Source organism: Heptranchias perlo, chromosome 1 (assembly GCF_035084215.1).
Source record: "Heptranchias perlo isolate sHepPer1 chromosome 1, sHepPer1.hap1, whole genome shotgun sequence".
Classification (NCBI taxonomy): Eukaryota; Metazoa; Chordata; class Chondrichthyes; order Hexanchiformes; family Hexanchidae; genus Heptranchias; species Heptranchias perlo.
The window spans coordinates 141,430,225-141,455,948 of record NC_090325.1 but is presented as its reverse complement, the minus strand read 5'-3'; the positions used below and the strand labels follow the sequence as shown (position 1 = coordinate 141,455,948).

The 25,724-nt window shown below is 44.5% G+C and overlaps 1 protein-coding gene across 2 annotated transcripts in view; it reads right to left on the bottom strand.

The window, feature by feature from the left end:
- sh3d19 (SH3 domain containing 19) overlaps nucleotides 1-25,724 on the bottom strand; it is a 133,219-nt gene that overhangs the window by 36,199 nt on the left and 71,296 nt on the right. The window contains exons 8-13 of one of the 2 annotated variants that reach the window (XM_067992116.1): nucleotides 24,821-24,934; nucleotides 21,382-21,485; nucleotides 5,918-5,958; nucleotides 4,432-4,690; nucleotides 2,069-2,137; nucleotides 624-764 (exon numbers count right to left, since the gene is read on the bottom strand). In XM_067992116.1, coding sequence (XP_067848217.1) covers nucleotides 624-764; nucleotides 2,069-2,137; nucleotides 4,432-4,690; nucleotides 5,918-5,958; nucleotides 21,382-21,485; nucleotides 24,821-24,934 — 728 coding nt within the window. The remainder of the gene's footprint in view (nucleotides 1-623; nucleotides 765-2,068; nucleotides 2,138-4,431; nucleotides 4,691-5,917; nucleotides 5,959-21,381; nucleotides 21,486-24,820; nucleotides 24,935-25,724) is intronic. The other variant, XM_067992124.1, reaches the window with a different exon arrangement.

Here is a 25,724-nt window from a genome sequence, read left to right as displayed (position 1 = left end):
GCATAGGGCTGGCACTCCCAATGGTAGTAATGGTCAGTTGAAGCCTGGAACTTGGCGCTACCTTCTTGTAGGCATGCTGCAATGCAAACCAATGGGGATGATGGCATGGAATGGCACAGAGGGCAACCCTTCTCAAAACTACTTTATGCAGCACCATTTACACCAGCATCCATCAGACTGGGGGTCAGGTGCTGGGATGTCCTCTCCCTTGCTTGCAGACTCATGTCTGCACCATGGGTTTCCTTTCCCTTCATTTTGGCTCATCACTTCTTATTCTCTTTTCTTCTTGTCTTTTGAGCCTTTCCAAAGGCTTTCAGAATTTTTGTTAGCCTATTGTGATACTCCCCTTTAAATGCCCCAACCCTTAAATTTCATCTACACACAACATTCCATTCCTACCTCTCATGTGCTCCCTGCACACATCCTAATCTGTACCTAGGGCAATGTATAATTACGATAATGAGCTACCTTGTAAAATTGGGTGCAAATAGCACACTTCCATTCATGTCAGTGCAAAGCCCATTTCTATTCATACTATTTTAAAACTGAATTTGAGGTGGCTACTCCAACTGCACCATTTTGTTGCTACCAGTTAGCACTATAAATGCATTGTCCGCACTGACCTTGCCAGTCCCTTTCACTACCTCCTCATCCAGTGGAGTGATTATCTTCAAATGAGATGAAGAAACTTTGCCAGTATCAAGCCCCTTTTGGCACTGGAAAGACTGGTCAATGCGTTGCTTGAGAACCAGGACTTCACCTCGCTATTGAGGCACAGAGAAAAAGACATAAAAAACTTTTATGTTAATTTATATTTCATTGAGCTACTTTCCCCTGTTTTATGTTCTCCCACACTACTCTAGTCCACAACCCATTCTTCTACTGGATACACAAGTCAAAACTATATCAATGCCAAAATAAGTTTGCCTTAATGGTTCCAAAAAAAGCAAAGACAAAAAAAAAGATAATTTGGAAGTAGTTCATTGCTGGCCTAGGTTTTTTCAAACACTTCCTCAAAAGGTTGTGAAATAACACAAGCTTCTGAATCTTTTCCCCTATCGCCAACAAAGATTCAATTGCTTTGCTACTTGAAGCAGCTGTATTCAATAGGAATGTCCTAACTAAGAAATTTCAAATGAAGGAATCATTAGAATCCATGTCCTTAGCATTTTCCAGTACAGGAATTGTTTTGGCAACATTAAAATTGGATGAAGAGTCTCAAGGTGCTGTTACATATGTCCTCGCAGTTGACTCAGCGTAAGAGTGTCCTTGTTGCCAGTACCTCTGTACAATACAGTATGGGCTCAATTTTAAACTTAAATTGCGGGTGCGTTGGGACTGCGAAAATTGCAAAAATGCAGAGCGGGTTTGGAAGCCGGCTCCAACCCGCCGACTTCTGAGTTCCCCACAGACGCACCTGTGTGCGCATGGGCAACCCGAAAACAGAATCCCGCATAGTTAAAGAACCAAATGTTCCTCATTGAGGTACTTAAGGTACTTTACTTTTGACATTTTAGATAGTTAGAACGATTTTTAAACTTACTTGGGTGACTTTCCCACGGCTTCCGATTCCGTGAGCCCCCGATCCTCCACTCTCCCCCCCCCCCCCCCCCCCCCGCCCCCGATCCTCCACTCTCCCCTCCCCCGCCCCTCCACGCCCCCGCCCCTCCACTCTCCCGCCCCTCCACTCTCCCGCCCCTCCACTCTCCCGCCGCCCCCCATCCTCCACTCTCCCCTCCCCCCACCCCCGATCCTCCACTTCCCCCTCCCCCCCGCCCCCAGTCTTCCACTCTCCTCCCCCACCCCTGATCATGTCTCGCTTTCTCTCCTTCTCTCCCACCCTCCTCAGCGTTGCAGCTCCTATCAGCGGTCAGCCGATCAGCGGTCAGCCTGTCAATCAGGCTGGCTGCTGGGAGCGAAACCCGGAAACAACTTTAATTACCATCAACTACATCGCGATCGTGTTGGAAAAGGTAAGTTTTTTTTATTCTGGTTTGCCACACGCACCTTCGCCCCCCGCTGCCAACCCGCCACCATTTCAAAATTGAGCCCAATGTGTCCATCTTACCTGGAAGGACAGTTCTCCTGGGACCCTGGAGCTGAGGTCACATTCAGCAATCCCATGAGGCACAGGCAACTGGAAATAAAAAAATGTTAAAAGCACAAAGCTGAGAATTGCCAAAAGAAAGAACATGCATTTATATAGCATCTCCCATGCCCTCAGAATATCCCCAAAGCAAATGAATTATTTTTGAAGTGTAGTCACTGTTTTGTAGGCAAACACAGCAGCCAAATTGCACACAGCAAGGTCCTGCAAACAGCAATGAAACAAATAACCAATTAAGCAGTTTTTGGTGATGGTGGTTGAATAGTGTTAAAGGATCATTTATATCCACCTGAGAGGACGGACAGGACCTTGGTTTAACACTTATCCGAAAGACGGCACCTCCAACAATGAAGCAGTCCCTCAGTACTAAGGTGACGTGTCAGCCTAGGTTATATGCTCAAGTCCTGGAGTGGGGCTTGAACCCACAACTTCGGACTCAAGAGGTGAGAGCGCTGCCACTGAGCCAAGGCTGGCACTCATAAAGCTAGTGTAAAAAAACCTTCTTGTCACAAAAATCCGGACAAGTCAACACAGATGTATACTTTCTATGGAACTGCACAGCAGATCAGTCAGTGTATGAAAAATAAAGGTGGGCTCACATTTCAGGTACATTCTCCTTAATAGGACTGGTTAGTTACTTATTTTAAGAACTTGCTGTTTGTGATGAGGGGGTTAACCCCTGAAATGTTAACCTAGGTTCCTCTTTCAGATGCTGACTGATCTGCTGTGCATTTTCAACAGTTTTTAAAAAAAAAATTTTGGAATTAGATTCAGTGTCTTCTGATTGTTCCATATTTTCTATCTGACACTTTTGCGTTCTGTAACATACGGCAATGATTTTTGAAATTAATTTTAGGAAAACAAATTACAATAATTATAATATTGAAAGACAGTGGGGGTAATTTTGACTGGGCAATAGTGTAAAACGGGTGACATCGATTCTGCCACCCGTTATACAACTCTCCTGATTTTCATTTCCATTAATGAAAATAGGGAGAGATGTATAACGGGCGGTTGAATCGATATCACCCGTTATACACTATTGCCCAAAGTCAAAATTACCCCCAGTGTACCTTATTTCGTGGTGCAGCTTTTCATACCTGAATATATTTGGCTATATGTCCACCACTGGATAACAAAGATTGCAGCTGTTCAAGAAAAACATCCACATTCTTAGGGCAACCAGGGATGGGCAATACATGCGGCCACTCCAGCGTCACCCACAACCCGAGAACAAATTTTTAAGAAGCACAAAATCTATTTTCAGCAAAAACTTTATGACAGCCTGGTAGCACAGTGCAGATTCCCTGCCTGGCAAGTCCTTCCTCTTAGTTGGGCTGATTGTCTGTAAGGTACTTCCCTATGTGAAGAAGTCAAATAAATGAATAAATGTCAGAGAACGGCACCCTAACAGTCCTTGTGCAATAACTAGTGGCTGGTTTCAGGCCATCAGTTGGAAGGCAAGGTAGTACAAATTTATTTCAGCATAATATTAATCTCATCAGAGGTGGGAAGGAATTCAGAACTTCATTTGTTTGTCACTATTTTTTTTTAAAAAGAGGATAGGAAGGGGCACATAGAGCGATGTCTGATCTCTGCCGCTTCCCAAGGCCCAAGCACAACCTACTGCTTTTTAACCCAAAGAATGGCACAGAAAATGCGGGTGAATGAGAAAAGCCATTTAAAAAACACTATTCATTTCAACAACACAGGAAGACAAGTAGTGTTGGGTCTTTGAAGAAATGGTACTCCTAATTTACCATTTTTTAATTAAAAATAGTGTGAAGTGGACACCGTAAAGTCTGTTTTCCAAAGAAAAGAAACTGCCAACTACAAGATAAATAAATATAGATTATATAAAGTTTTATTTAGTCCCAAATATGATTGTTATCGGCTTTAAATTGGCACTCGGTGTTACAGTTTCTATTCGTGGTCTGTGCTGAGTGGGTTGACTTCAGCTGGAGAGATAGTAGGGGTTCTACAGTGGGTCTCAGTGCCTCAGCCTAGTGAGGAGGGAAAAAAAGCCAAAATTCATGTTCCTAATCACTATCCAGTGGAATACACGTGAACATTGCGGCATGACAGATTCAGGCATTGGGCTGCTATGATCTCCTTGGTAAAATAGTCTGCTGACTCACTTTTGAGGCTCGTATATAAGGAATGGTCACTTGGACAAACCAGAGAGCTGTACCTATATCACAGAACTGTACCCCAGCCTTCAGGAGAGGAAATGAGAAAAAGGGATAACATTTGGAAAAAGTAAGCACTTCACTACTGTGCTTCCAGGCTGCCGACATTCCCAAAGTCAAGCTACGGCTGATTACCGTGTACTTATTGTAGAGCGGATGCCCAGGACTTGGTCGAGGTGGCAATTCAGGTCTTTTCTTCTGAAACAATTGACTTTTTGGACGGATCTTCCCTGGGGCACTTGGGCTGCGTTTTCCAGCAGTGTTGTTTATTCCCAGTTCAGATGAAGAACGGCGGAGATGGTTAGGTGCAGCAGAAATCTTTGGTGGTGGAGGCCTAGCTGGACCAGCTTTAGCCGGGGGAGGACGTGCAGGAGGGACTTTGCCTGTAGCTATCCTGGAATAAACACAAGCTGCAGTCACATGGTCTGAAGGGAATATATACAGGTTGCCTGAAGTTACACTAACTTGAATCAAATCGTAACTTTTGTTAACCTAAAGTTCTATATAAACTTGAGTATTCAGCAGAATTGTGTTTTACATTTCACTGAGATGTTGCACAAAGACCTCTCTTAAATCAACTCACACATTTTCCATTAAAAACACCTCAATGCTCCTACATTTAATGTGCTGCAAACAGTCTTGAAAGCAATGACCATTAATCATAGCTGGTAAAATCAGTAATTAGAGTATTTCACTTTGAACATTGTACTACTGAGACCATTAGTCTACAAAAATTAAAATGATAAACCAGGCAGCGAATCAAAATGTAAATTCAGTCAAATTGATTTATAAGAATCAAGCAAAATCCTGCAAACCGCTGTAGATTGTTAATTACCTTTCTTGTCTTTGTATTTAAATACTACTGCTGGATGGTAGGACCACATCATGTATTGTGCACATATAGTGTTGTGAAAATTCACAGGTTGTGAGATAGTTCCTAGTTTAAAACTTGGATATAAATAAATGGATCTAAATAAATTCTAAAAGGAGAAGCAAACTCTCATTAGTTCCTTGGCACAGAGGGAAAGCTGTTCTGTTTGATTAGAAGTGGAGGTTTTTTGTCTTCCATTTACATGATAAATACAGCAGAGGTTGGTGGAACATGGCAGTTTATTCCCCTCTCTTGAAGCTGTTGCTTTCTTGCTGGATTCTACATGCACCTTCTGGTACCCTGCCCAAATGCTTATTATTCATATGTTAGCCTCGACACTGAATGTTGGCAGGCTACATGACCGTGGAGACATGACCGTCAAGTCCGATCCTCCCCTCACCCAATGTCTGTACACACACTTCCAGCTGGAATTGCTGCCCAGCTGTCAGGAGTAGGAACCTTGTCTCATTTTCTCTTACTTAATTCAGAGGCACTGAGACCAATTGTAGCGCTTTTTCTGTTGTCCTGACTGGGATCAGCTAACAGCGCAGACTAGAGATCAAGCATGGGACCTTTCTGACCTGTACAGTTCAGCACATTCTTGATTAAACTGACTGAGCAATCGGAATGGGCCATTATTACTCGAACACAACGGAATTTCCACGGAATGCACAGGTTTATTTTCAGGGAGGTCCAAAGCAGTTTGTCTCATTTTGTACCTTAAGCTGCTTTAGAAATAGAAATACTTACAAAGGCTGGCTAGCAGCTGGTCCCGGCAAGTCACAATGTTCCTGAAAAAGTGAAAATAAAAAAAGAGGTGAATAACCATACATGTACAGTAACTTAACACGCCTGCACTCCAAGAATTCATATATAAATAATAAACTATAATAATAGCACAATTATGAAAATGTAAACAAAATAGTACAATTTTGAAGGGGGTGCATGAACAGAGACACCTGAGGGTTCACATACACAAATATTTAAAGGCAGCAGGACAAGTTGATAAGGTTGTTAAAAAAGCATACAGGAACCTGGGCTTGATAAACAGAGAATATGGTCCCGATATTTACGGGGAGCTGGGGAGGGTGCGGGTGAGGCTGAAAACAGCCGAAGAACCCGGCAAGGCCGGGAACGCGGAGATCCTGCCGATCTTAATGATAGGACCTCATTAACATCTTGTAACACTTCCTGCCGGCAGCTGGCCAAATGGACAGCCCGGCCGGGTACACTAGCGCAGGAGGCCACAGCCGGGGACCCTTGGGGACGGCCCCCAACAATTGGGAAGGGGGTGGGGGAGTTCGGCAATCCAAAAGCAAGGAAGCTATGCTAAACCTTTATAAATCACTGGAAATTTAACCCCCCCCCCCCCCCCATGACAGCAGGGGCGGGGGAAGTGTCGCTATTTTTATGGCAGCAGGTTGCGCGCCGTGTCTGTCTTACACTCTCAAGAGGTGGGACAATTTATTATAATATTTAAATCAGGCTCCCACAGTGCATTTGATCTAAATTTAATGCTAGCTGGCCGGTTTTCCCAGGGCTCGGGAAACCAAACAGTGAAATGGAGACTGGAACAGCCGGATCAAGCAGGTAAGTGCTTTTTATAGCACTGCTTGTAGGCCAGCAGGAGCGGGAGTGCTCCCCCTGGCCCCTCAAGCAAACCGTCTGCTGCGATCGGCTGACCTCCCCTGTCCAAACCCACGATCCCAAGCCTTATGCCTCGCGATCTTTCCCTCCCCCCGATTGCCTGTCCAACCCCTCTCTTATGCCTCGCGATCTTTGCCGACCCCGCCTTATGCCTCATGATCTTTGCGGACCTCCACTTCCCCCCTTATGACCCGCAATCTTTCCCATCCCCCCTCTCAACCTGCGATCTTTCCTGATTGCCGGGGATCATTCCCTACGATCCAAGGCTGTGGCCTTCTACCACAGGCTTTCCTGCCCGGCAGCTGGCCAGCCTCTCAATCTGTCATTAAATTCGGTAGGACCTCCTTCTTCCCAGGATTACTGGGTTTCCCCCCGCGAACACGCTACCCCGCTCCCTCCCCCCCTCCCCATAAATATCAGGGCCAGTGTGTCCAATTCTGGGCACCTCACTTTAGGAAGGTCTTGGAGAGGGTGCAGACAGAAGAGATTTACTAGAATAGTACCAGGGATGAGGGACAGTTATGTGGAGAGACAAAGGAAGCTGGGATTGTTCTCCTTAGAGCAGAAATGGTTATGGGGAGATTTAATAGCGGTATTTAAGATTATGAAGGGTTTTGATAGAGTAAATAAGGAGAAACTGTTGGCACTGGCAGGAGGGTTGGTAACCAAAGGACACAGATTTAAGGTAATTGGCAAAAGAACCAAAGAGATGAGGAGAATTTTTTTTAAGCAGCAAGTTATGATGATCTGGAATGCAATGTCTGAAAGGGTGGTGGAAGCAGATTCAATAGGAACTTTCAAAAGGGAATGGGATAAATACTTGAAAAGGAAAAACTTGCAGAGCTAAGAGGAAAGAGCAGGGGAATGGGACTAATTGGATAGCTCTTTCAAAGTGCCAGCATAGGCACAATGGGCCGAATGGCATCCTTCTGTGCTGTATGAATCTATGATTTGTCCTTATGACTGTTACCAATGGTTCTATGGCCAAGGCAAAAAGAAGGGGGGAGAATGGGCATCGCTGTCCATGTTGGAGGGGGAACGTAAGGGAGGTGCTGCCATTGGCATGAATTGTGGAAGTAGGGTGTGAATAAAGGATTCTAATCCAAATTTTGAATCCCAGCCAAATGCTATTCAAGCATGGGGAGAAGGAAATCTCATTCTAACAGATCAAATGCCTTCGCTGCATGCAGGGAGAACGTAACAGCAGGGATTTAGTGCTATTGCAAAGGTGAAACACGTTAAATAGCCAGCTGGTTTTGTTCCTTGATTGACAGATAAAACTTGTTTAGTCTGAGTGAACTGGTTTGGAAATTACTAGGGGGCATTTTCGACTTTGCCGCCTGGGCAGTAACCTAGCAGAGTGGATCGCCGGTCCTTTATAGAACCCAACCGATTGTTATTCCGTCGAAATCAATGGAACAAAAATCAGGCAGATTCTATAAAGGGCGGTTGGTCCGCTCCGCCAGGGGATGAAGTTAAAACTATCCCCATTGTATCCAGTTTAGATTTTGGCTGGTATTTTATGGTCAGTGTTGAGCAGGGATATGGACCTGTTGGATGTGCAGTAGGTAAAAGCTTTGTCCCTCTTGTTTATTGGTGTGATTGTTGCTTCTGTGAGAGCGAGTCTGGGAGGGTGCATTTGTCTTGTATTTGATAGAATAGGTTCTGCAACATTGGTGTTAAATGGTGGAAGTTAAAATTCATGGATTTCAGCAAGCAACCTTCAGGCCCAGTGCTTTGCCAGACTGCAGCCGAATGAGGAGTCCAGCGACTTAACATTCTCAGGTGACAGTTGAAAAGCATAGAGATTTGCCAAAAATCTTGGCTCCTTGCTGGGTTGCTTCAGATTCTGAGGCACTCAGTGAAGTATAAAATTCTGCAAACTCCTTGCTGTTATAATTTGGGTCAGAGGTGAGGTTGCCGTTCACTTTTCTGATGATGCAACAATTCAGCTCTGCACTTGCTCTGATGGGTTTATGTGAGAAGCTCTCCAGGCTGGTCACTCTGTTCATAATAGTTTACTCTGGTGAACTGAATGGTTTCTCTGCACATGGGCAACAGATTATCCAAATCCCCTCTAGCCTAAATTGTAGTCCTTTCTGTGCTATCTTATCTTTGTCTTTTGATCTCTAGATTCATTACTTTGTGCTCAAGATTTCTTTGGCTCTACAGCAGTTTGTGCTTTTTGGCAATGGTGTAGATGATTACATTTTTGCCAATGGTGTAGATGATTACGTGACCCATAAGGACTGACTTAGTGGGCTTCCACAGAAGCACTGGGAACACACCAGGACTTTCATTCTCCGATGCACTGAACAAGCTGCACTTCCAGGTAAGTTAGGAGCGCTGGGTCACCAAGAATAAGAAGGTTGAGACACCAGTGCCGAGGTCAGAGTGAACAGCCTTGTTTCATATTTTTTGAGTGGAGGCTGGAAATTTATATTTGAAGCCCAGAGGTCACTCAGTACAGTAGGATTGGTCATTTCCAGCTCTTCATGATGGACAGGTTTTGTTCTCAATATTATTGCCAGCTCTTTCTGGCAGTGTAATTACAGGTCACTAGGTTGCCTTGAAACAGCGACTTGAAACAGAAAAGATTAATGTACATAATTCAGCCATCTGAGGTGAATGAAGTACATAAGTAATTAGATGCAACAGCTCAAATGCTTAGAAGGGAAAAACTGGCAGCACCCCAAGCAGTAAAAAGCTGCAGACAGGGCTAAAATTACAGGCGCGCAGTAAATGAGAGAAACTAGCCTAAGAACACCGGGAGTATTTAGACCCCAATAAAGCGTGTCATGTGTGTGTGTGAGAGAAAGAGAGAGAGGAATTGCTGAGAAACAAAGTTCACAGGCTTATGAATTCTGCATTCCTCCGACTCTAGCCTCTTGTGTATCCCACCCTTTCCCTTTGCCCCTTCATTGGCAATTGGGTATTCTGCGGCGAGTGACTCACCTCCTGACTCCCCAAAGCCTTTCCACCATCTACAAGGCACAAGTCAGGAGTGTGATGGAATACTCTCCACTTGCCTGGATGAGTGCAGCTCCAACAACACTCAAGAAGCTCGACACCATCCAGGACAAAGCAGCCCGCTTGATTGACACCCCATCCACCACCCTAAACATTCACTCCCTTCACCACTGGCGCACAGTGGCTGCAGTGTGTACCATCTTCGACAGCAGCTCCCAAACCCGCGACCTCTACCACCTAGAAGGACAAGAGCAGCAGGCACATGGGAACAACACCACCTGCACGTTCCCCTCCAAGTCACACACCATCCCGACTTGGAAATATATCGCTGTTCCTTCATCGTCGCTGGGTCAAAATCCTGGAACTTCCTTCCTAACAGCACTGTGGGAGAACCTTCACCACATGGACTGCAGCGGTTCAAGAAGGCGGCTCACCACCACCTTCTCAAGGGCAATTAGAGATGGGCAATAAATGCTGGCCTCGCCAGCGACGCCCACATCCCATGAAAATTTTTTTTTTAAATTGTGTCTTCAGCCACCTAGGCCCCACGCTATGAAAGGCCCTGCATAAACCCGTCCACCTCTCCACCTCCTTTAAGATTCTCCTTAAAATCCACTTCTTTGACCAAGTTTTTGGTTACCCCTCCTCATATCCCCTTCTTTGGCTTGATGTCCATTTTCATCTGAATACACCTCTGAAGTGCCATGCAACATTTTTCTACATTAAAGATGCTACATAAATGCAAGATGTTTTTATTATAATATAGAATTCTCTGGAGAAGAACTCTCAATATACTAATCCTAGTGGTGCTGAGGGTACAATAAGTGGAATGAAATGAGATGAACTTACACATTGCACTGACACAATCCAAATGATCACTCACAGTTCCACTATAGAGAACTTCTTTATATGAAAAAGAACTTGTATTTATATATGCCTTATCACTTCTCTCAGGAGTGTCCCGATGCGCTTCACATAAATTGGATCACTATTGAAGTTCAGTGACTTATATGGGTAAACATGGCAGTCATTTTGCACACAGCAAGGTCCCACAAACAGAAATGACTAGTTAATCTGTTTTTTGGTGTTGTTGGTTGAGGGAGGAATGTTGGCCAGGACACCGAGAGAATTCCTTGATCTTCCAACATTATAATGGGACCTTGAGCATCCACCGGAACTGGCAGATCGGATTGCAAATTAACATTTCATTCAAAGGAATGCACCTCTAACAATGCAGTACTCATTCAGTGCCAACCTAGATTATGTGGTCAAATCCTGGAGTGAGACTTAAACACACAACCTTCAGACTCAGAGGTGAGAGTACTACCAACTGATAGCAAAAACAAGGTGTATAAAGAGCAGACAACTTGCCCCGAACCATCACCAAACAGATCACCTCGTTTACTGAGCTTCACAATTGCCTTTGACCTCATTTTAAAGATTTTCTTTCAAAATACTGATATCATTTTTACAAGTTGCAATATTTGTTTTTAAATAAAATCTTCTCGTGGGTTTTGTATAGACTGTGAAGCAGATTCCTCCCCTTCTCCAGACAATATTACCTGAAACTATTCTCAATGCTACAGAATTCAATTGGTGACCATACGCTCAGGATATGCTGCTGCTTCCAGTCTTTCCTTTCCCCTTATTGATATGTCCTTCACATTATATAATTCCACTCCTTCAGATAAACAGGGTGACATTCATCTATGATCAACTTCTTCACATGATATCTCCCTCCCTCTGTTTTCTCACTTCCATCACAACATTTCAAATTATAGCAGCACTAAAATTAATTGGCATTTGAGTACAATTAGCATCGTCACCTTCTGCAGTGGAAAGAAATGGTTACCTCCCTCCCTCTCTGGCCCAGGTCTTTCTGCTGTTACTTCCTAATTCTCTCTATGGAGCCTCCATACGCAGCGACTTCCAAACAGGGTTGCGAGGGCAATGCGAAAAGCAGGAGCCAAAAACCAATGTTGCAGAACAAACACCACCTGCTACCACCCACACTCCCATAAACAACAAGAAATGTGTCAGGAAAGCAAACTGAAAATCACAATTCACTTAAAGAATGTTAATATTTAATCTTCAAATCAAATTTGGAGAGGGAAGATGATGTTTGAAAGTTGTTGCACCCGGTACAGATACATTATTGGTACAGTCGGTCATTGAGTGCTAGGGTGAATAGAGTCCTGTGCTGATCGAAACCAGAGAGACTTAAAAAAAAGCACCTGCATTCCTCGTTATAATTTTCAACCGGCAACCAACGTCAATTTAAAAACGATGGGAAAAAAAATTGCTTTCATACTACATCTATCCTGTGCCTCCGCAGAACCTTCCTGTTGTTTCTCTGAAACAGCAGAATATCATAAAAACATCACCTTGTTTTAAAAACCAAAAAACATAAAATGCTGGAAACACACAGGTCAATCAGCATCTGTGGATAATACAGACAAGTTAATGTTTCAGGTAAGGATCCAACAAAACATTTTGAAGACTGGTCCACACCTGAAACATTAACTCATTTCTTCTGTCCACAGATGCTCCGTGTTTCCAGCATTTTATAATTTTGTTTTAGATTTCCAAGCATCTGCAGTATTTTGCTTTTTACCTTGTTTTAAGCTTTAACTACCAAAGTTATTGAACAAAATAGGCGGCTGTATGTATGATCCAGGAATAGTTGAACTGAGTTGCTGATTAAATGAACTAACCTGCATTACATGGTCTTGTCAGATTGCTGACAAATAGTAATTATAAAAGGTGACGCTCTTAGAAACAGAGGGAAGGCATGGTCAGGGAAACCATAAATTCATTTTGTAAGCTGAATTTTACATTGATGTCATCCACAGCTGTTTCCCAGCAACGGGAGTAGGATTTCTGGTCTCTTCCTGCTGGGCCTTTCTTTTTTCAAATATCATTTGTATGTTAGAATTACACAATCTCACTTGACTGCATACAATTATTCTCAGTCTGCCACTGAACAGCACGCAGCTGCACTAAATAAAAATCCACACTGTTTTTGTTAAAGGGACATTTGTGCAATATATAAGGGTGGTGTTGACGGTGTGAGAGGGGGGGGAAGGTCGGAAATTCAGCCTTCTCCTCTCCCAACCACCAGGCAGAAGGAGGGGGAATTATACAGGAAGCCAGAGTTGAAGAACCAAAGGGTGTGGGCTGGGGGAATGTTGCAGTCTTTGGTGGGTGAGGCCATGGAAGGACCTGTAAACAAGGACAAGGATTTGGAATTCATTCCACCAGAGGATAGAGAACCACTGAAGGTCTGTGAAGAAGTGGGACTCAGTGCGAGATAGGATGCTGAACGTAGAGTTTGGATGGACGAGTCGGAGTTTGTGTAAGATGAAGCTTGGGAAGCCGGTGAGGTGATGAAAATGTGGGATGAGGGTTTCAGTGGCAGTAGGGAGGGGTGAGGTAAAAGCAAAGGAGGGGAATTGCTGTGGAATTGGAAGTAAACTGTCTTTGTAATGGATATGATGTGAGTTTCAAGCTTTGCTTGGGGTCAAATAGGACACCAAGGTTAAGTACTATCTGGTTCAGCCCGAGGAAGCAGCCAAACAGCAAGATAAGGAGCAAGGGTATAGAGTAGATGAGCCGTGTAAGATACTTTGGTCTTCCCAACACTCAATGAATTAATCAGCCAGACAGCTCAAAGAAATATGTAAAGACCAAAATGAAGACCTCTACTGTGTTGACCTAACAAAGGCATTCGACACTATCAATAGAGAAAGTCTCTGGAAAATCCTCTCCAAGTTTGGGTGTCCAGGCAAATTTATTGAGATGGTCCAACAATTCCATAACTGCATGATGGCTTAGACTGATGGATGATGAGGACAATTCCATCTCCTTCCCCGTTACAAACGGTGTCAAGCGAAGATGCGTCCTTGCACCACCACTCTTCAGTGTTTTGTTTGCTGCTATGCTTCTCGTGGCTTTCAATAATCTTGAAATCGGAGTCAAGATCAGATCCAGGACAGATGGGCAGCTCTTCAACCTTAGAAGACTACAAGCTAAAACAAAGTTGCTGGAAGAACTTGTTCTTGAATTCCTATTGACTGATGACACAACTCAACCCGTATCCCTTTCAGATACACAAGAACTGGAACCTGCTCAGTCAGAGGAGGCAGAGGCAGACGACAGTGATGATCAATACACACCCTCACTCAATCTTACACTCGCAGCCACCAGCTCAGAGATTGACACTTAGAGTCTAGGATAGAAGAGGGATCTGCACGTGGTGAGACAATGGGCACAAGTGCGCAGCAGCCTGAACTGTGGGTGGGGGGGGGGGCGGGGGGGAGCTTGCTCACTAGTTCTGCTGCAGAGGAGTCAGACGATGACTTCGATGGGCCAGGCTACAGAAGGCGGCTGATGGGCGTACACCACCAAATGCTTGGTGCACTGGAAAACCCGTGCGCAATGTCAAGGGGCATGGAGGAGTCCAGCTCCAACTTGACACAGGCTTTGCATAGAGCATGGAGCTCATCCTTTCACATATGGAATGGGTGGTCACCTCCATCAGCACACCTGTGGAACCCACCATGATGCAGCTTCCACTGCAGCACAAACAGCTGCCATCCAAGGTCTGACTGCTGCTTTGGAGCTCAGACTGCTGCTGGGTTGCACTGTAGAATGGAGCTTTCAGGACGTCACAGCAGTCCAGCAATCTGTTCTCCAGCAAATCACCAGGATTGCTGAGGCACCGCCCCGGGAGAGTGGCAGTGGCTCCATGGAAAACGAATCTACTGTCTGCTCTCAGGATGGCAGCATTCCTGCTCCCACTCCTGTCAGGCAGCCAGGCCAGACTGCTGCAGCCCAGGCCAAGATGGTGCAGCCTGAAGCCGGGCCCTCTCAGCCCAGAGCTGCTTAATATCGGCCTTCACAGCCATCTGCACTCTCCTCCATTGAAGGTCAACAGCCTTCCATCACCCAAAGCTCCAGCCACTGGGGATGCCCCTCATAGGAGCACTAGGATAAGTAAAGTCACACGAACGACAGGCACTAAGGGAATGCACAAGGGTGAAGAGTCTCAGTTTGTTTGAATCATTTCATGCGTAAATCAATAAATGTGGTTTTGAATTAGTATTTGGTGGTGGTTTTCATTTTTGTGATGGGCTGAAAGAGGAATCAATGTGTAATCATAACGGGACGATTTAATGGTAATGTGGGAGAGGAAAGGTAAGGAGTGTGGGACTTTTGGTGAATGGGGAGGTGTCGTTGAGGTTACTGGTATTGCTCATTAATGATCTGATCACACAGAGCCCTGGCAGACAGGGCCTGTCGACCTTGTTGCCTCCCTGCCTCTTCCTCCACTTCCTCCTCCTCCTCCGTCTCATCCTCCTCTTCCTTTGCCTGTTGCTCAGTTTCTCACCTGATAGGTGGTGGCAAGGGCTGCGCCCTCATAATGGCGAGGTTGTGCAGCATACATCATACAACAACAAATCGTGATACTCGCTCAGCTGGGTACTGCAGGGCACCTCCACAGAGGACCAGGCATCGGAAGCGTTGCTTGAGGATGCCTATGGTGCGCTTTATGATGTTCTATGTGGCAGCATAGCTCTCGTTGTGGGCCTGCTGTGCACGTGTGCATGCGTTCTGGACCAGAGTCATGAGCCACTTCACGAGGGGATCACCCTTGTCGCCCGGTAGCTAGCCTTTGACTTGCCATGCTGGTTGAAATATAGGTGGCACGTTGGACTGCCGCACAATGAAGGAATCATGAATGCTGCCAGGATATCGGGCAGTGACCTACATGATACACTGCCTGTGGTCGCACACCAGCTGCACATTGAGGGAGTGGAATCCCTTTCTGTTCACAAATTTGGCCGAGTTCTGATCTGGAGCAATATGCGTGCAGTCAATGGCACCCTGCACCATGTGGAAGCCTGCCGTGAGAGCAAATCCTTGTGCTCGGTCCCGCTGCTTGTCTCTGGCAAGAGGGAATGAGAGGAATCTGTTTCGGAGTGTGTACAGAGCCTCAGTGACTTCCCTTATTCAGCAGTACACTGCAAACTGCAAGATGTTGCTTATATCTCTGGCAGCAGCCTGAAAGGAGCCAGAGCTATTAAAATTACCTGGACAGTCACAGGCAATGCTGTCCTTGCCCTGCTCTGAGGTTGCAGTTGTGGCTGCAGCAGTTGACAAATTTCAGTCATGACCTTTTTAGTGAACCGCAGCCAACTGATGCACTGGTCACCGCTGAAGTTGAGGTAGGAGAATTGGTCCCTGGAGACCCTCGACGGATATGGTCTCCTGCTAAGCGTCCTGCGCCTCTGCCTCCTCCCTCTGCTGGCAGCTTGGCCTGCTCTGTGTGGCCTCTGTTCATGCTCCCAGTCATGTTCAATTCCCAGAGGAAGCCCTAGCAAGCCACCCATGTCTGGCACACTATCTTAAATGTCATTAACAGTACTGCAAGACCAGCCAGACCACTATCTATAGAATATGGCAACTTTATCCAACTATAGGAAACTCCCACAAACACGTACAATTGTACCAGCAGCCAGAATAATTAATCCAACAACTAACCTGTAACTCCTGCATGATCCCTTTAAATAGCGCCGGTGGGGGGTCCTCCCTGCCGTTTAAGTCCGGTTCAGCTGTGCGAGGTTAAAACAGTGCAAAGGCTAGAGCGTGGAGGTCCAAAATATTGGCTGGCTGCTTGAAATCAGCGTTGCACACTGATTTAAGACACAATCTCCCTACTCTACATGCTGCCGGCGTTCATTAGGTGCATATGCACAACGCCTTTACCATGATGGCGTCCTGTGCACTTCACGTCGGAAGTGTGCGCGCGCATCTCAGATGCCATTTTCGGGGCTTAGGCGTCTGCATGCATCTACACAACGGGCGCTACATGGCCCAATTACGCTCCCGATGTTTCCACTTGTGGGGGAGACCAAAACTAGGGGCCATAAATATAAGATTTCACGAATAAATCCAATAGGGAATTCAGGAGAAACTTCTTTAGCCAGAGAGAGGTTAGAATGTAGAAGTCGCTACCACAAGGAGTAGTTGAGGCGAAAAGCATAGATGCATTTAAGGGGAAGCTAGATAAATATATGAGAGAGAAAGGAATAGAAGGTTATGCTGATAGGCTTAGATGAAGAGAGGTGGGAGGAGGCTCGTTTGGAGCATAAACACCGGCATGGACCAGTTGGGCTGACTAGCCTGTTTCTGTGCTGTACATTCCATGTAATATGTCCAAGTCAGGATGGTGTGTGACTGGGAAAGGAAGCTGGAGGTGATGGTGTTCCTATTGTATTGATGTCCATGTCCTTCTTGGTGGTGGAGGCCATGGGGCTGGAGGGGTGCTATCTCTCATATTGGAGTGTCTTTAGATCATGGTCCAAAGCTGGTGAAGCAGTTGGCTAGGACATATATACTAGTTGAAGATATTGGGTCTGGTTGAATAGTATGGGTCTTGAGTCTGGCCAGTAGACAAAGGCAGTACATAAGAACACAAGAAATAGCAGCAGGAGTAGGCCATATGACCTCTCGAGCCTGTTCCACCGTTCAATAAGATCACGGCTGATCTTGTACCTCAACTCCACTTTCCTGCCCTATCCCCATAGCCCTTGATTCCCTTAGTGTCCAAAAACCTATTGATCTCAATCTTGAATATACTCAACGACTCAGCATCCACAGCCCTCTGGGGTAGAGAATTCCAAAGATTCACAAACCTGAAGAACATAGGAACAGGAGTTGACCATTTAGCTCCTTGAGCCTGTTCTGCCATTCAGTGAAATCATGGTTGATCTGTGACCTAACTCCATATACCCCCCTTAGTCCCATATCCTTTAATACCTTTGGTTAACAAAAATCTATCAATCTCAGATTTCAAATTAACAATTGAGCTAGCATCAACTGCCGTTTGCAGAAGAGAGTTCCAAACTTCTACCACCCTTTGCGTGTAGAAGTGTTTCCTAACTTCACTCCTGAAAGTCCTAGCTCTAATTTTTTGGCTATGTCCCCTAATCCTAGACTCCCCAACCAGTTGAAATAGTTTCTCTCTATCTAACCTACCAGTTCCCTTTAATATCTTGAAAACTTCAATCAAACAGTATTCCAGGTGTGATCTAACCAGGGTTTTGTATAGCTGTAGCATAACTTCTACCCCCTCATATTCTAGTCCTCCAGATATAAAGGCCAGCGTTCCATTAGCATTTTTGATTATTTTCTGTATCTGTCCATGACATTTTAATAATTATGTACATGGGCCCCTAAGTCTCTTTGGATCTCCACTGTTTCAAGCTTTTCACCATTTAGAAAGTACTCTGATCTATCCTTTATAGGTCCAAAGTGGATGACCTCACACTTGCCTACATTGAAATCCATTTGTTACGGTTTTGCCCATTCATTTAATCTATTAATCTCTCAGTAATTTTATGCTTCCATCTACACTGCATACAATGCTGTTTATCTTTGTGTCATCAGCAAACTTGGATATGTGGCTCTCTATCCCGTCATCTAAGTCATTAGTAAATACGGTGAATAGTTGAGGCCTCAACACAGATTCCTGTGGGACACCACCAGTCACATCCTGCCAATTTGAGTACCTGCCCGTCAACCCTACTCTGTCTCCCGCCGCTCAGCCAATTTCAGCACAGTAGGTATTCTAAAGCTGTCCAGTGGTCAATGAACAGCAACCTGCTGGTGGTTCATGGTACGGGGCAGTCCAGGTGTGGTCTGGATAGTCTGGCATGGATGGTCCAGGCGAGCAGTGGTCTGGAGCTTCCATTATCTTCATTCTCACCATCTGCTAAGTCTTTAGTGCTGAGCTCCCGAGGGTATCTCTCTCGTCTGTGTAGTACTCCCCTTAGTTACTTGCTCCCAGTATCTTCAAGTGGTACAATGCTATGGTTTTCTCAACCAGTTAACTTACATGCTCTTTTCTTGGACTTAACTGTATAAAATCCTATTCTTAAACATGAATAGTGAGGCAGCTTCTCATAGAATCTTACAGAACAGAAGCCATTTGGCCCGTCGTGTCCATGCAGTCTCTTTGAAAGAACTATCCAATTGGTCCATTTCCCCTGCTCTTTTCCCATAGCCCTGCAAATTTTTCCTTTTCAAGTATATATCCAATTCCCTTTTGAAAGTTACTACTGAATCTGTTTCCATCACCCTTTCAGGCAGTGCATTCCAGTCCATAACAACTCACTGTGTAAAAAAAATTCTCCTCACCTCCCTCCTAGTTCTTTTGCCAATTATTTTAAATCTGGTTACCGACCCTCCTGCCAGCAGAAACAGTTTCTTCTTATTTACTCTATCAAAACCCCTCATCATTTTTAACACCTCCATTAAATCTCCCCATAACCTTCATGCTCTAAGGAGAACAATCCCAGCTTCTCCAGTATCTCCACATAACTGACAACTCTCATCCCTTTTGTTGTAGCACCAGCCATGTGTGGGAGCGGGAACAAACCACTGCGTGAAAAGCAGTGGTTTGGTGTTGAGCAGGAGGCAGGTCAACAGGAGTGGCATTGAGGAAGGATTGAGTGGTGGAAAAGCAGCATCTGAGCCTGCAAGAAATAGTAACCGGGGCAGCAGGAAATAGCAGTGGAATAGTAACCAGGGCAGTGACAGCAACAGTGGTGTGGTTTCCCAAGGTGAACTTCAGTTGGAGTTGGGAGTCAGAACGCATGGTAGCAGTGAGGATTGGAAAACTGGGGGTGGGGGGGTGGGGGGGGGGGGGAAATGGGAGGGAACAAGTCTAAGGAAAAAATGTTGCTTTGTAGGAGGCGAGGATGCCTCAAATGGCAGAGGCAGAGAGAGACTGTGGGCAATGTGATAGGAATGGCTACAGACTGAGCCCATGAAGCGAGCAGCTCCAGCATGGTGCAGCCCACGCAGATGCAAAGGTCTCAAAACAGTTATCTGCTCAGCCTGCCCTCAATTTTCAAGTTTACTGTGTGTGAGCTAGGGTGATTGGCTGGAGGGGTGGAGAATATATACTAGTTTTACTGAAGGTAGCCAATGCAATGATACACTGGCAGAAAATATCCGAAAGGCTGGAAAATTATGAGCATTGCAAAGTGGGTATATGGCCTCTGCACCCAATCTATACTCTCGTTGAACAAGATTCTGTGCCGGAAATTTCGGGACTTAGGAGCAAGTCTAATAGAAAGCATCTTGAACTGGTCTCTCTATTCATTTCTAGGCACTAAACCCCCACTGAGATCAAGCTGTTCTTCTTTTAAAAATGGTTTTCATTCAGCTCCAGTGAACTCCACCCCACTCCAAGATAATCTTTATCCTTTCATTATGTGAATCAAACTTTCTTACCAATTATCAAAAGGATGGTTTGCAATTTATAACTTCTACTGCTCTGAGGTTAAACAGCTTATGTTTAAGGAACAGTTTGCTGCACGATAAGAACTAGTTTGGATAAATGTTAATGGTGAATTTTTGAGAATCACTGCTAAAAGCAGATGGTTGTTAGAAATTCGAACACAAAAGATGAGGTCATCTCCATTAAACATTTTTTCCATTCTTCTCTCCAATTTTCACACTAACTTTATGCCTGTACCACTTCCCTCCTGAAGGCAGTGACTCATGCTTGGATCGAGTTTCATTGACATTGGAGGCCTTCCAGTACCATGTCTGAGCATTGATTCTTTATGTAGCAGTATTAACAGGATGTTTGACTGTTGGAGGCATCATTGCCAAGTTCAATGCTATCATATTCAGTTGCATGCACCTTTACCCACGAGGTCATTCGGAGGGTTCACAGGTTTTGTTTTTAATCATAGGGCCATCCGTTTTCACTCATGACATCGGCCTAGAAATTCCACAGGGGTTCTTCTGTGGAATCTCCAGAGAAATGACCTGACTGGCTCTTTTCAGCTATTTTCACCAGTTCTCCTAGGATTCCACCTATCTCTGATTGAAGTTACACTAGGAGTCCGGGAGAATCCCCAGGGATTTCCAGGCTATCATCTGCTATCCAATGATCCCTACTGAAGGTAGGCACATGTGCAGGCCAGAAAAGGACAGTATTGAACTTGCAATAATGCCCCGAACACTGTCCACTGACTCCTGCTTGAAAAGGAGAGTGGACGCCATTGAAAGACAGGACCAGGGCCAGCTTTGATGCCCTCCATGCCTGAACAGACAGTTGCCGCTCACTAGCTAGGCTCACAAGTGAAGAGCAGCCGGTTCAGAGAGTCTGCAGGATGGCTGCTGGTGCTCATGGAACCGTACCATACGTCAAAAAGAATTATCAACTTCAGAAGGGAGAAAATTGGCAAAACACCAACTGTTCACAGTGATATTAGGACTCATATATCAATTTAGATTATATTTAAAATGAACACTTATAAGTACCCATTATTTTAATTACTTAATGTATTTTGTTTGTACCATATAGAAGGATCAATGAGATACAAATTATTGACCACTGTGACAATGACCAAAACTAGCTCAGCATTATTGGGTCAGCCCACCCACTGAATATAAACTGTATCTCACAGCTTTTCATTACATGTACAAAAATTATAGTTGCTTTTATGAAGAACTGACTGACCATAAAAATGTGCAATTTGAAAGGACACTTGGTGTGCAAGAAATTCATATCTTACCACAGCTGCAGTCTTAGGCATGATGCTGGGTCTTTGCGCAGCAAAGTTACCAACAGGAGTCTCCACAGGGAGAGGGGGAGGACTTACAACTTCTTCTGAAGAGGCTAGAGAAAGGAACAGGAAACTACAGTGAACATACATTCTATAACGAAAGGCCTCCTTTATATCACGCACATCTTGTAAGCCAGGTATCAAGCTAAAACATTTTTTAAAATTAAGACACAAAAATGCTACTGAATTTCATTTTATCTGAAATGTCCTTTGTGTAGTAATGTCCCATATTTTTCACTGAAATATTATAGGAGACCTTCATTCTTTTTAATGACTTTAACTAAATAGAATATAGTATCATAGTATGTTGCGATATGGAGATGCCGGTGATGGACTGGGGTGGACAAATGTAAGGAGTCTTACAACACCAGGTTATAGTCCAACAGCTTTATTTGAAATCGCAAGCTTTCGGAGCTTTCCTCCTTCGTCAGGTGAGTGTAGGATTCCATAAAGGTACAGCATATATAGTCAGAGAACAATGCCTGGTGATTACAAATAATCTTTCCAACTGCCCGTTATCACACCTCGGCAGAGATATAATCAAAGCAATCAAAGGAGTTGAATGGTGTTCAGACAGAGAAACATTACATACAAGACTACTGAATACACACACGGTCAAAACCCAAAGACAGAGAGACAGACACCCGAAAGGCAGAGAAAGAAAGAGAATGACCAGTTGTATTAAAAATATGCTCAGACGAGGAGGAACGCGATGGACACCTACAGACTCTGAAAGATGCCCTCATAAGAACGGGATATGACGCTCGACTTGTCGATTGATAGTTCCGACGGGCCACAGCAAAAAAATCGCATAGACCTCCTCAGAAGACAAACACGAGACACAACCAACAGAGTAACCTTCGTCGTCCAGTACTTCCCTGCAGCGGAGAAACTACGTCATGTTCTTCGCAGCCTTCAACATGTCATCGATGATGACGAACACCTCGCTAAGGCCATCCCCATGCCTCCACTACTCGCCTTCAAACAGCCACCTAACCTCATCGTTCGCAGCAAATTACCCAGCTTTCAGGAGAACAGCGTCCACGACACCACACAACCCTGCCACAGCAACCTCTGCAAGACGTGCCAGATCATTGACACAGATACCACCATCAAACGAGAGGACACCACCTACCAGATACACGGTTCATACTCCTGCGACTCGGCCAACGTTGTCTACCTCATACGTTGCAGGAAATGATACATCGGCGAGACCATGCAGACACTGCGACAACGGATGAACAGACACCGCGCAACAATCGCCAGACAGGAGGGTTCCCTCCCAGTCAGGGAACACTTCAGCAGTCAAGGACATTCAGCCTCCAATCTTCGGGTAAGCATTCTCCAAGATGGCCTTCGAGACACACGACAACGCAAAATCGTCGAGCAGAAATTGATAGCCAAGTTCCGCACCCATGAGGACAGCCTCAACCGGGATCTTGGGTTCATGTAACGCTACATGTAACCCCACCAGCAAAAAAAAGTTATCTGTTTTTAATACAATTGGTCATTCTCTTTCTTTCTCTGCCTTTCGGGTGTCTGTCTCTCTGTCTTTGGGTTCTGACCGTTTGTGTATTCAGTAGTCTTGTATGTAATGTTTCTCTGTCTGAACACCATTCAACTCCTTTGATTGCTTTGATTATATCTCGGCCGAGGTGTGATAACGGGCAGTTGGAAAGATTATTTGTAATCACCAGGCATTGTTCTCTGACTATATATGCTGTACCTTTATGGAATCCTACACTCACCTGACGAAGGAGGAAAGCTCCGAAAGCTTGTGATTTCAAATAAAGCTGTTGGACTATAACCTGGTGTTGCAAGACTCCTTACATAGTATGTTTCAGCACAGAAGGCGGCTATTTGGCCCATCGTGTCTGTGCCGGCTCTTTGAATGAGCTATCCAATTAGTCCCACTCCCCTGCTCTTTCCCCATAGCCATGTAAATTTTTTCCCTTCAAGTATTTATCCAATTCCCTTTTGAAAGTTACTATTGAATCTGCTTCCACCACACATTCAGGCAGTGCATTCCAGATCGTAACAACTCTCTGCATAAAAAAAATGTTTCTCATGTCGCCTCTGCTTCTTTTGCCAATCACCTTAAATCTGTGTCCTCTGGTTACCGACCCTCCTGCCACTAGAAACAGTTTCTCCTTATTTACTCTGTCTAAACCGTTCATGATTCTGAACACCTCTATCAAATCTCCTCCTAACCTTCTCTGTTCTAAGGAGAACAACCTCAGCTTCTCCAGTCTCTCCACATAACTGAAGTTCCTCATCCCTGGTACCATTCTAGTAAATCACTTCTGAAACCACTCTAAGGTTTTGACATCCTTCCAAAAGTGTGGTGCTCAGAATTGAACACAATACTCCAGCTGAGGCCTAACCAGTGTTTTATAAAGGTTTAGCATGACTTCCTTGCTTTTGTACTCTACGCCTCTATTAATAAAGCCCAGGACCCCATATGCTTTTTTAACAGCCGTCTCAACTTGTCCTGCCATCTTCAAAGATTTGTGTACGTAAACCCCCAGGTCTCTTCTGTTCCTGTATCTTCTTTAAAGTTGTACCACTTAGTTTATATTGCTTCTCCTCATTCTTCCAACCAAAATGTATCACTTCACATTTCTCTGTTAAATTTCATCTGCCACGTGTCTGCCCATTTCACCAGTCTGTCTATGTCCTCCTGAAGTCTGTTGCTATCCACCCACATTGTTTACTACATTTCTGAGTTTCAGGTCATCTGCAAACTTTAAAATTATATCCTGTATACCCAAGTCCAGGTTATTAATATATATCAAAAAGAGCAGCAGTCCTAATATTGACCCCTCGGGGATACCACTGCATACTTCCCTCCAGTCTGAACAACAACCATTCACCACTACCCTCTGCTTTCTGTCCCTTAGTCAATTATGTATCCATGCTGTCACTGTCCCTTTAATCCCATGGATTTTAATTTTGCTTACAAATCTATTATGTGGTACTTTATCAGATGCCTTTTCAAACAAGACTGAAACCTGAAATTCACCTAACAGAACTGTTGAGTGTTTGACCTTCTTTCTCTTTGTAATCCTCTTACAGATTTCTCTAAGACTAGGTCATTGCGTACAAGAAAACGTCTTTTTATTTACACCCGTGATCTTGCACATGACGTTACTGATCTTGGTTGTGCCACTGGGGGAGGCAGCAAGCACCTCTCCCACAGGGAGGAAGCAAAGGGGGGAGGGAAAAAAATCAAGAACTCAAGCTGTGATCGCAGTCCTTCCACTGCCTCTATCCGGTTTGGGATTTGGCAAAAGGTGGCAACCTTGTACCTGTCGTACAAAGGTTTCTGGAGAGGGAGAGATAATAAAAAGCCTCGAACATGGAGACAAACAAAACAAAGAACACTTACTTTTACCTTGTTTATTGGGTATGCGAATTACTGTTGGTTTACGCAATAAAGGTGGCCGACTTGGTGTAGTATCTGTGGGTGCTGTCTGACCTCTAGGTAAAGTCTGAAAAGGATCTGTTAGGACACAAAATAGAACAAGGATAGTGTTAAATATTTAGTACTGAATATGTCCTTTACCTGTCAACACCTTCCAAATCACCCAGCGCTGATCACACACTTATGCAACTAGTGGGGTTTGTTTTTAGTTGGAGATAAACTGGAATGATTTTTGGACAAATACTATAGCACCCTGATGCAGCAAGCTTCTTGTTTTGTTGAATGGCTGTTCATTATAGAAAGAATGAAAGAAAGAAAGGGAGGAAGGGACAAAAGAAGAACAAAATAAAAAGAGAAAATGAAAAAGAGTAAGAGAGATTAAGGAAAGAGAAAGAGAGAAAAAGAAACAAAGAGCAAAAGAGAGAAAGAATGAAAAATGTAGTTTTATAACTCAAATGTCTCAAAGTGCTTTACTGTCAGTGAATTACTTTTGGAAGTGTAGTCACCGTTGTAATGTAGGCAAATACAGCAGCCAATTTGCACACAGCAAGGTCCCACAAATAGTATTGAGATAAATAACCTGATATCTTGTTTTAGTGGTATTGATTGAAAGATAAATGTTGGCCAGGACATAGGGAGAACTCTCCTGCACATCTTTGAATAATGCCATGGGATCATTTATGTCCATCTGAACAGACAGATGGCGCCTCAGTTTAAAGTCTCATCCTAGAGATGGCACCTCTGACAGTGCAACCCTGCACTGAAATGTCAGCCTGGTTTCTGTGCTCAAGTTACGGAATGGGGCTTGAACTCACAACCTTGGAAATCACTGTTCTTTTATTTCCAGCAGGTTTAGGTCCGCAAACAT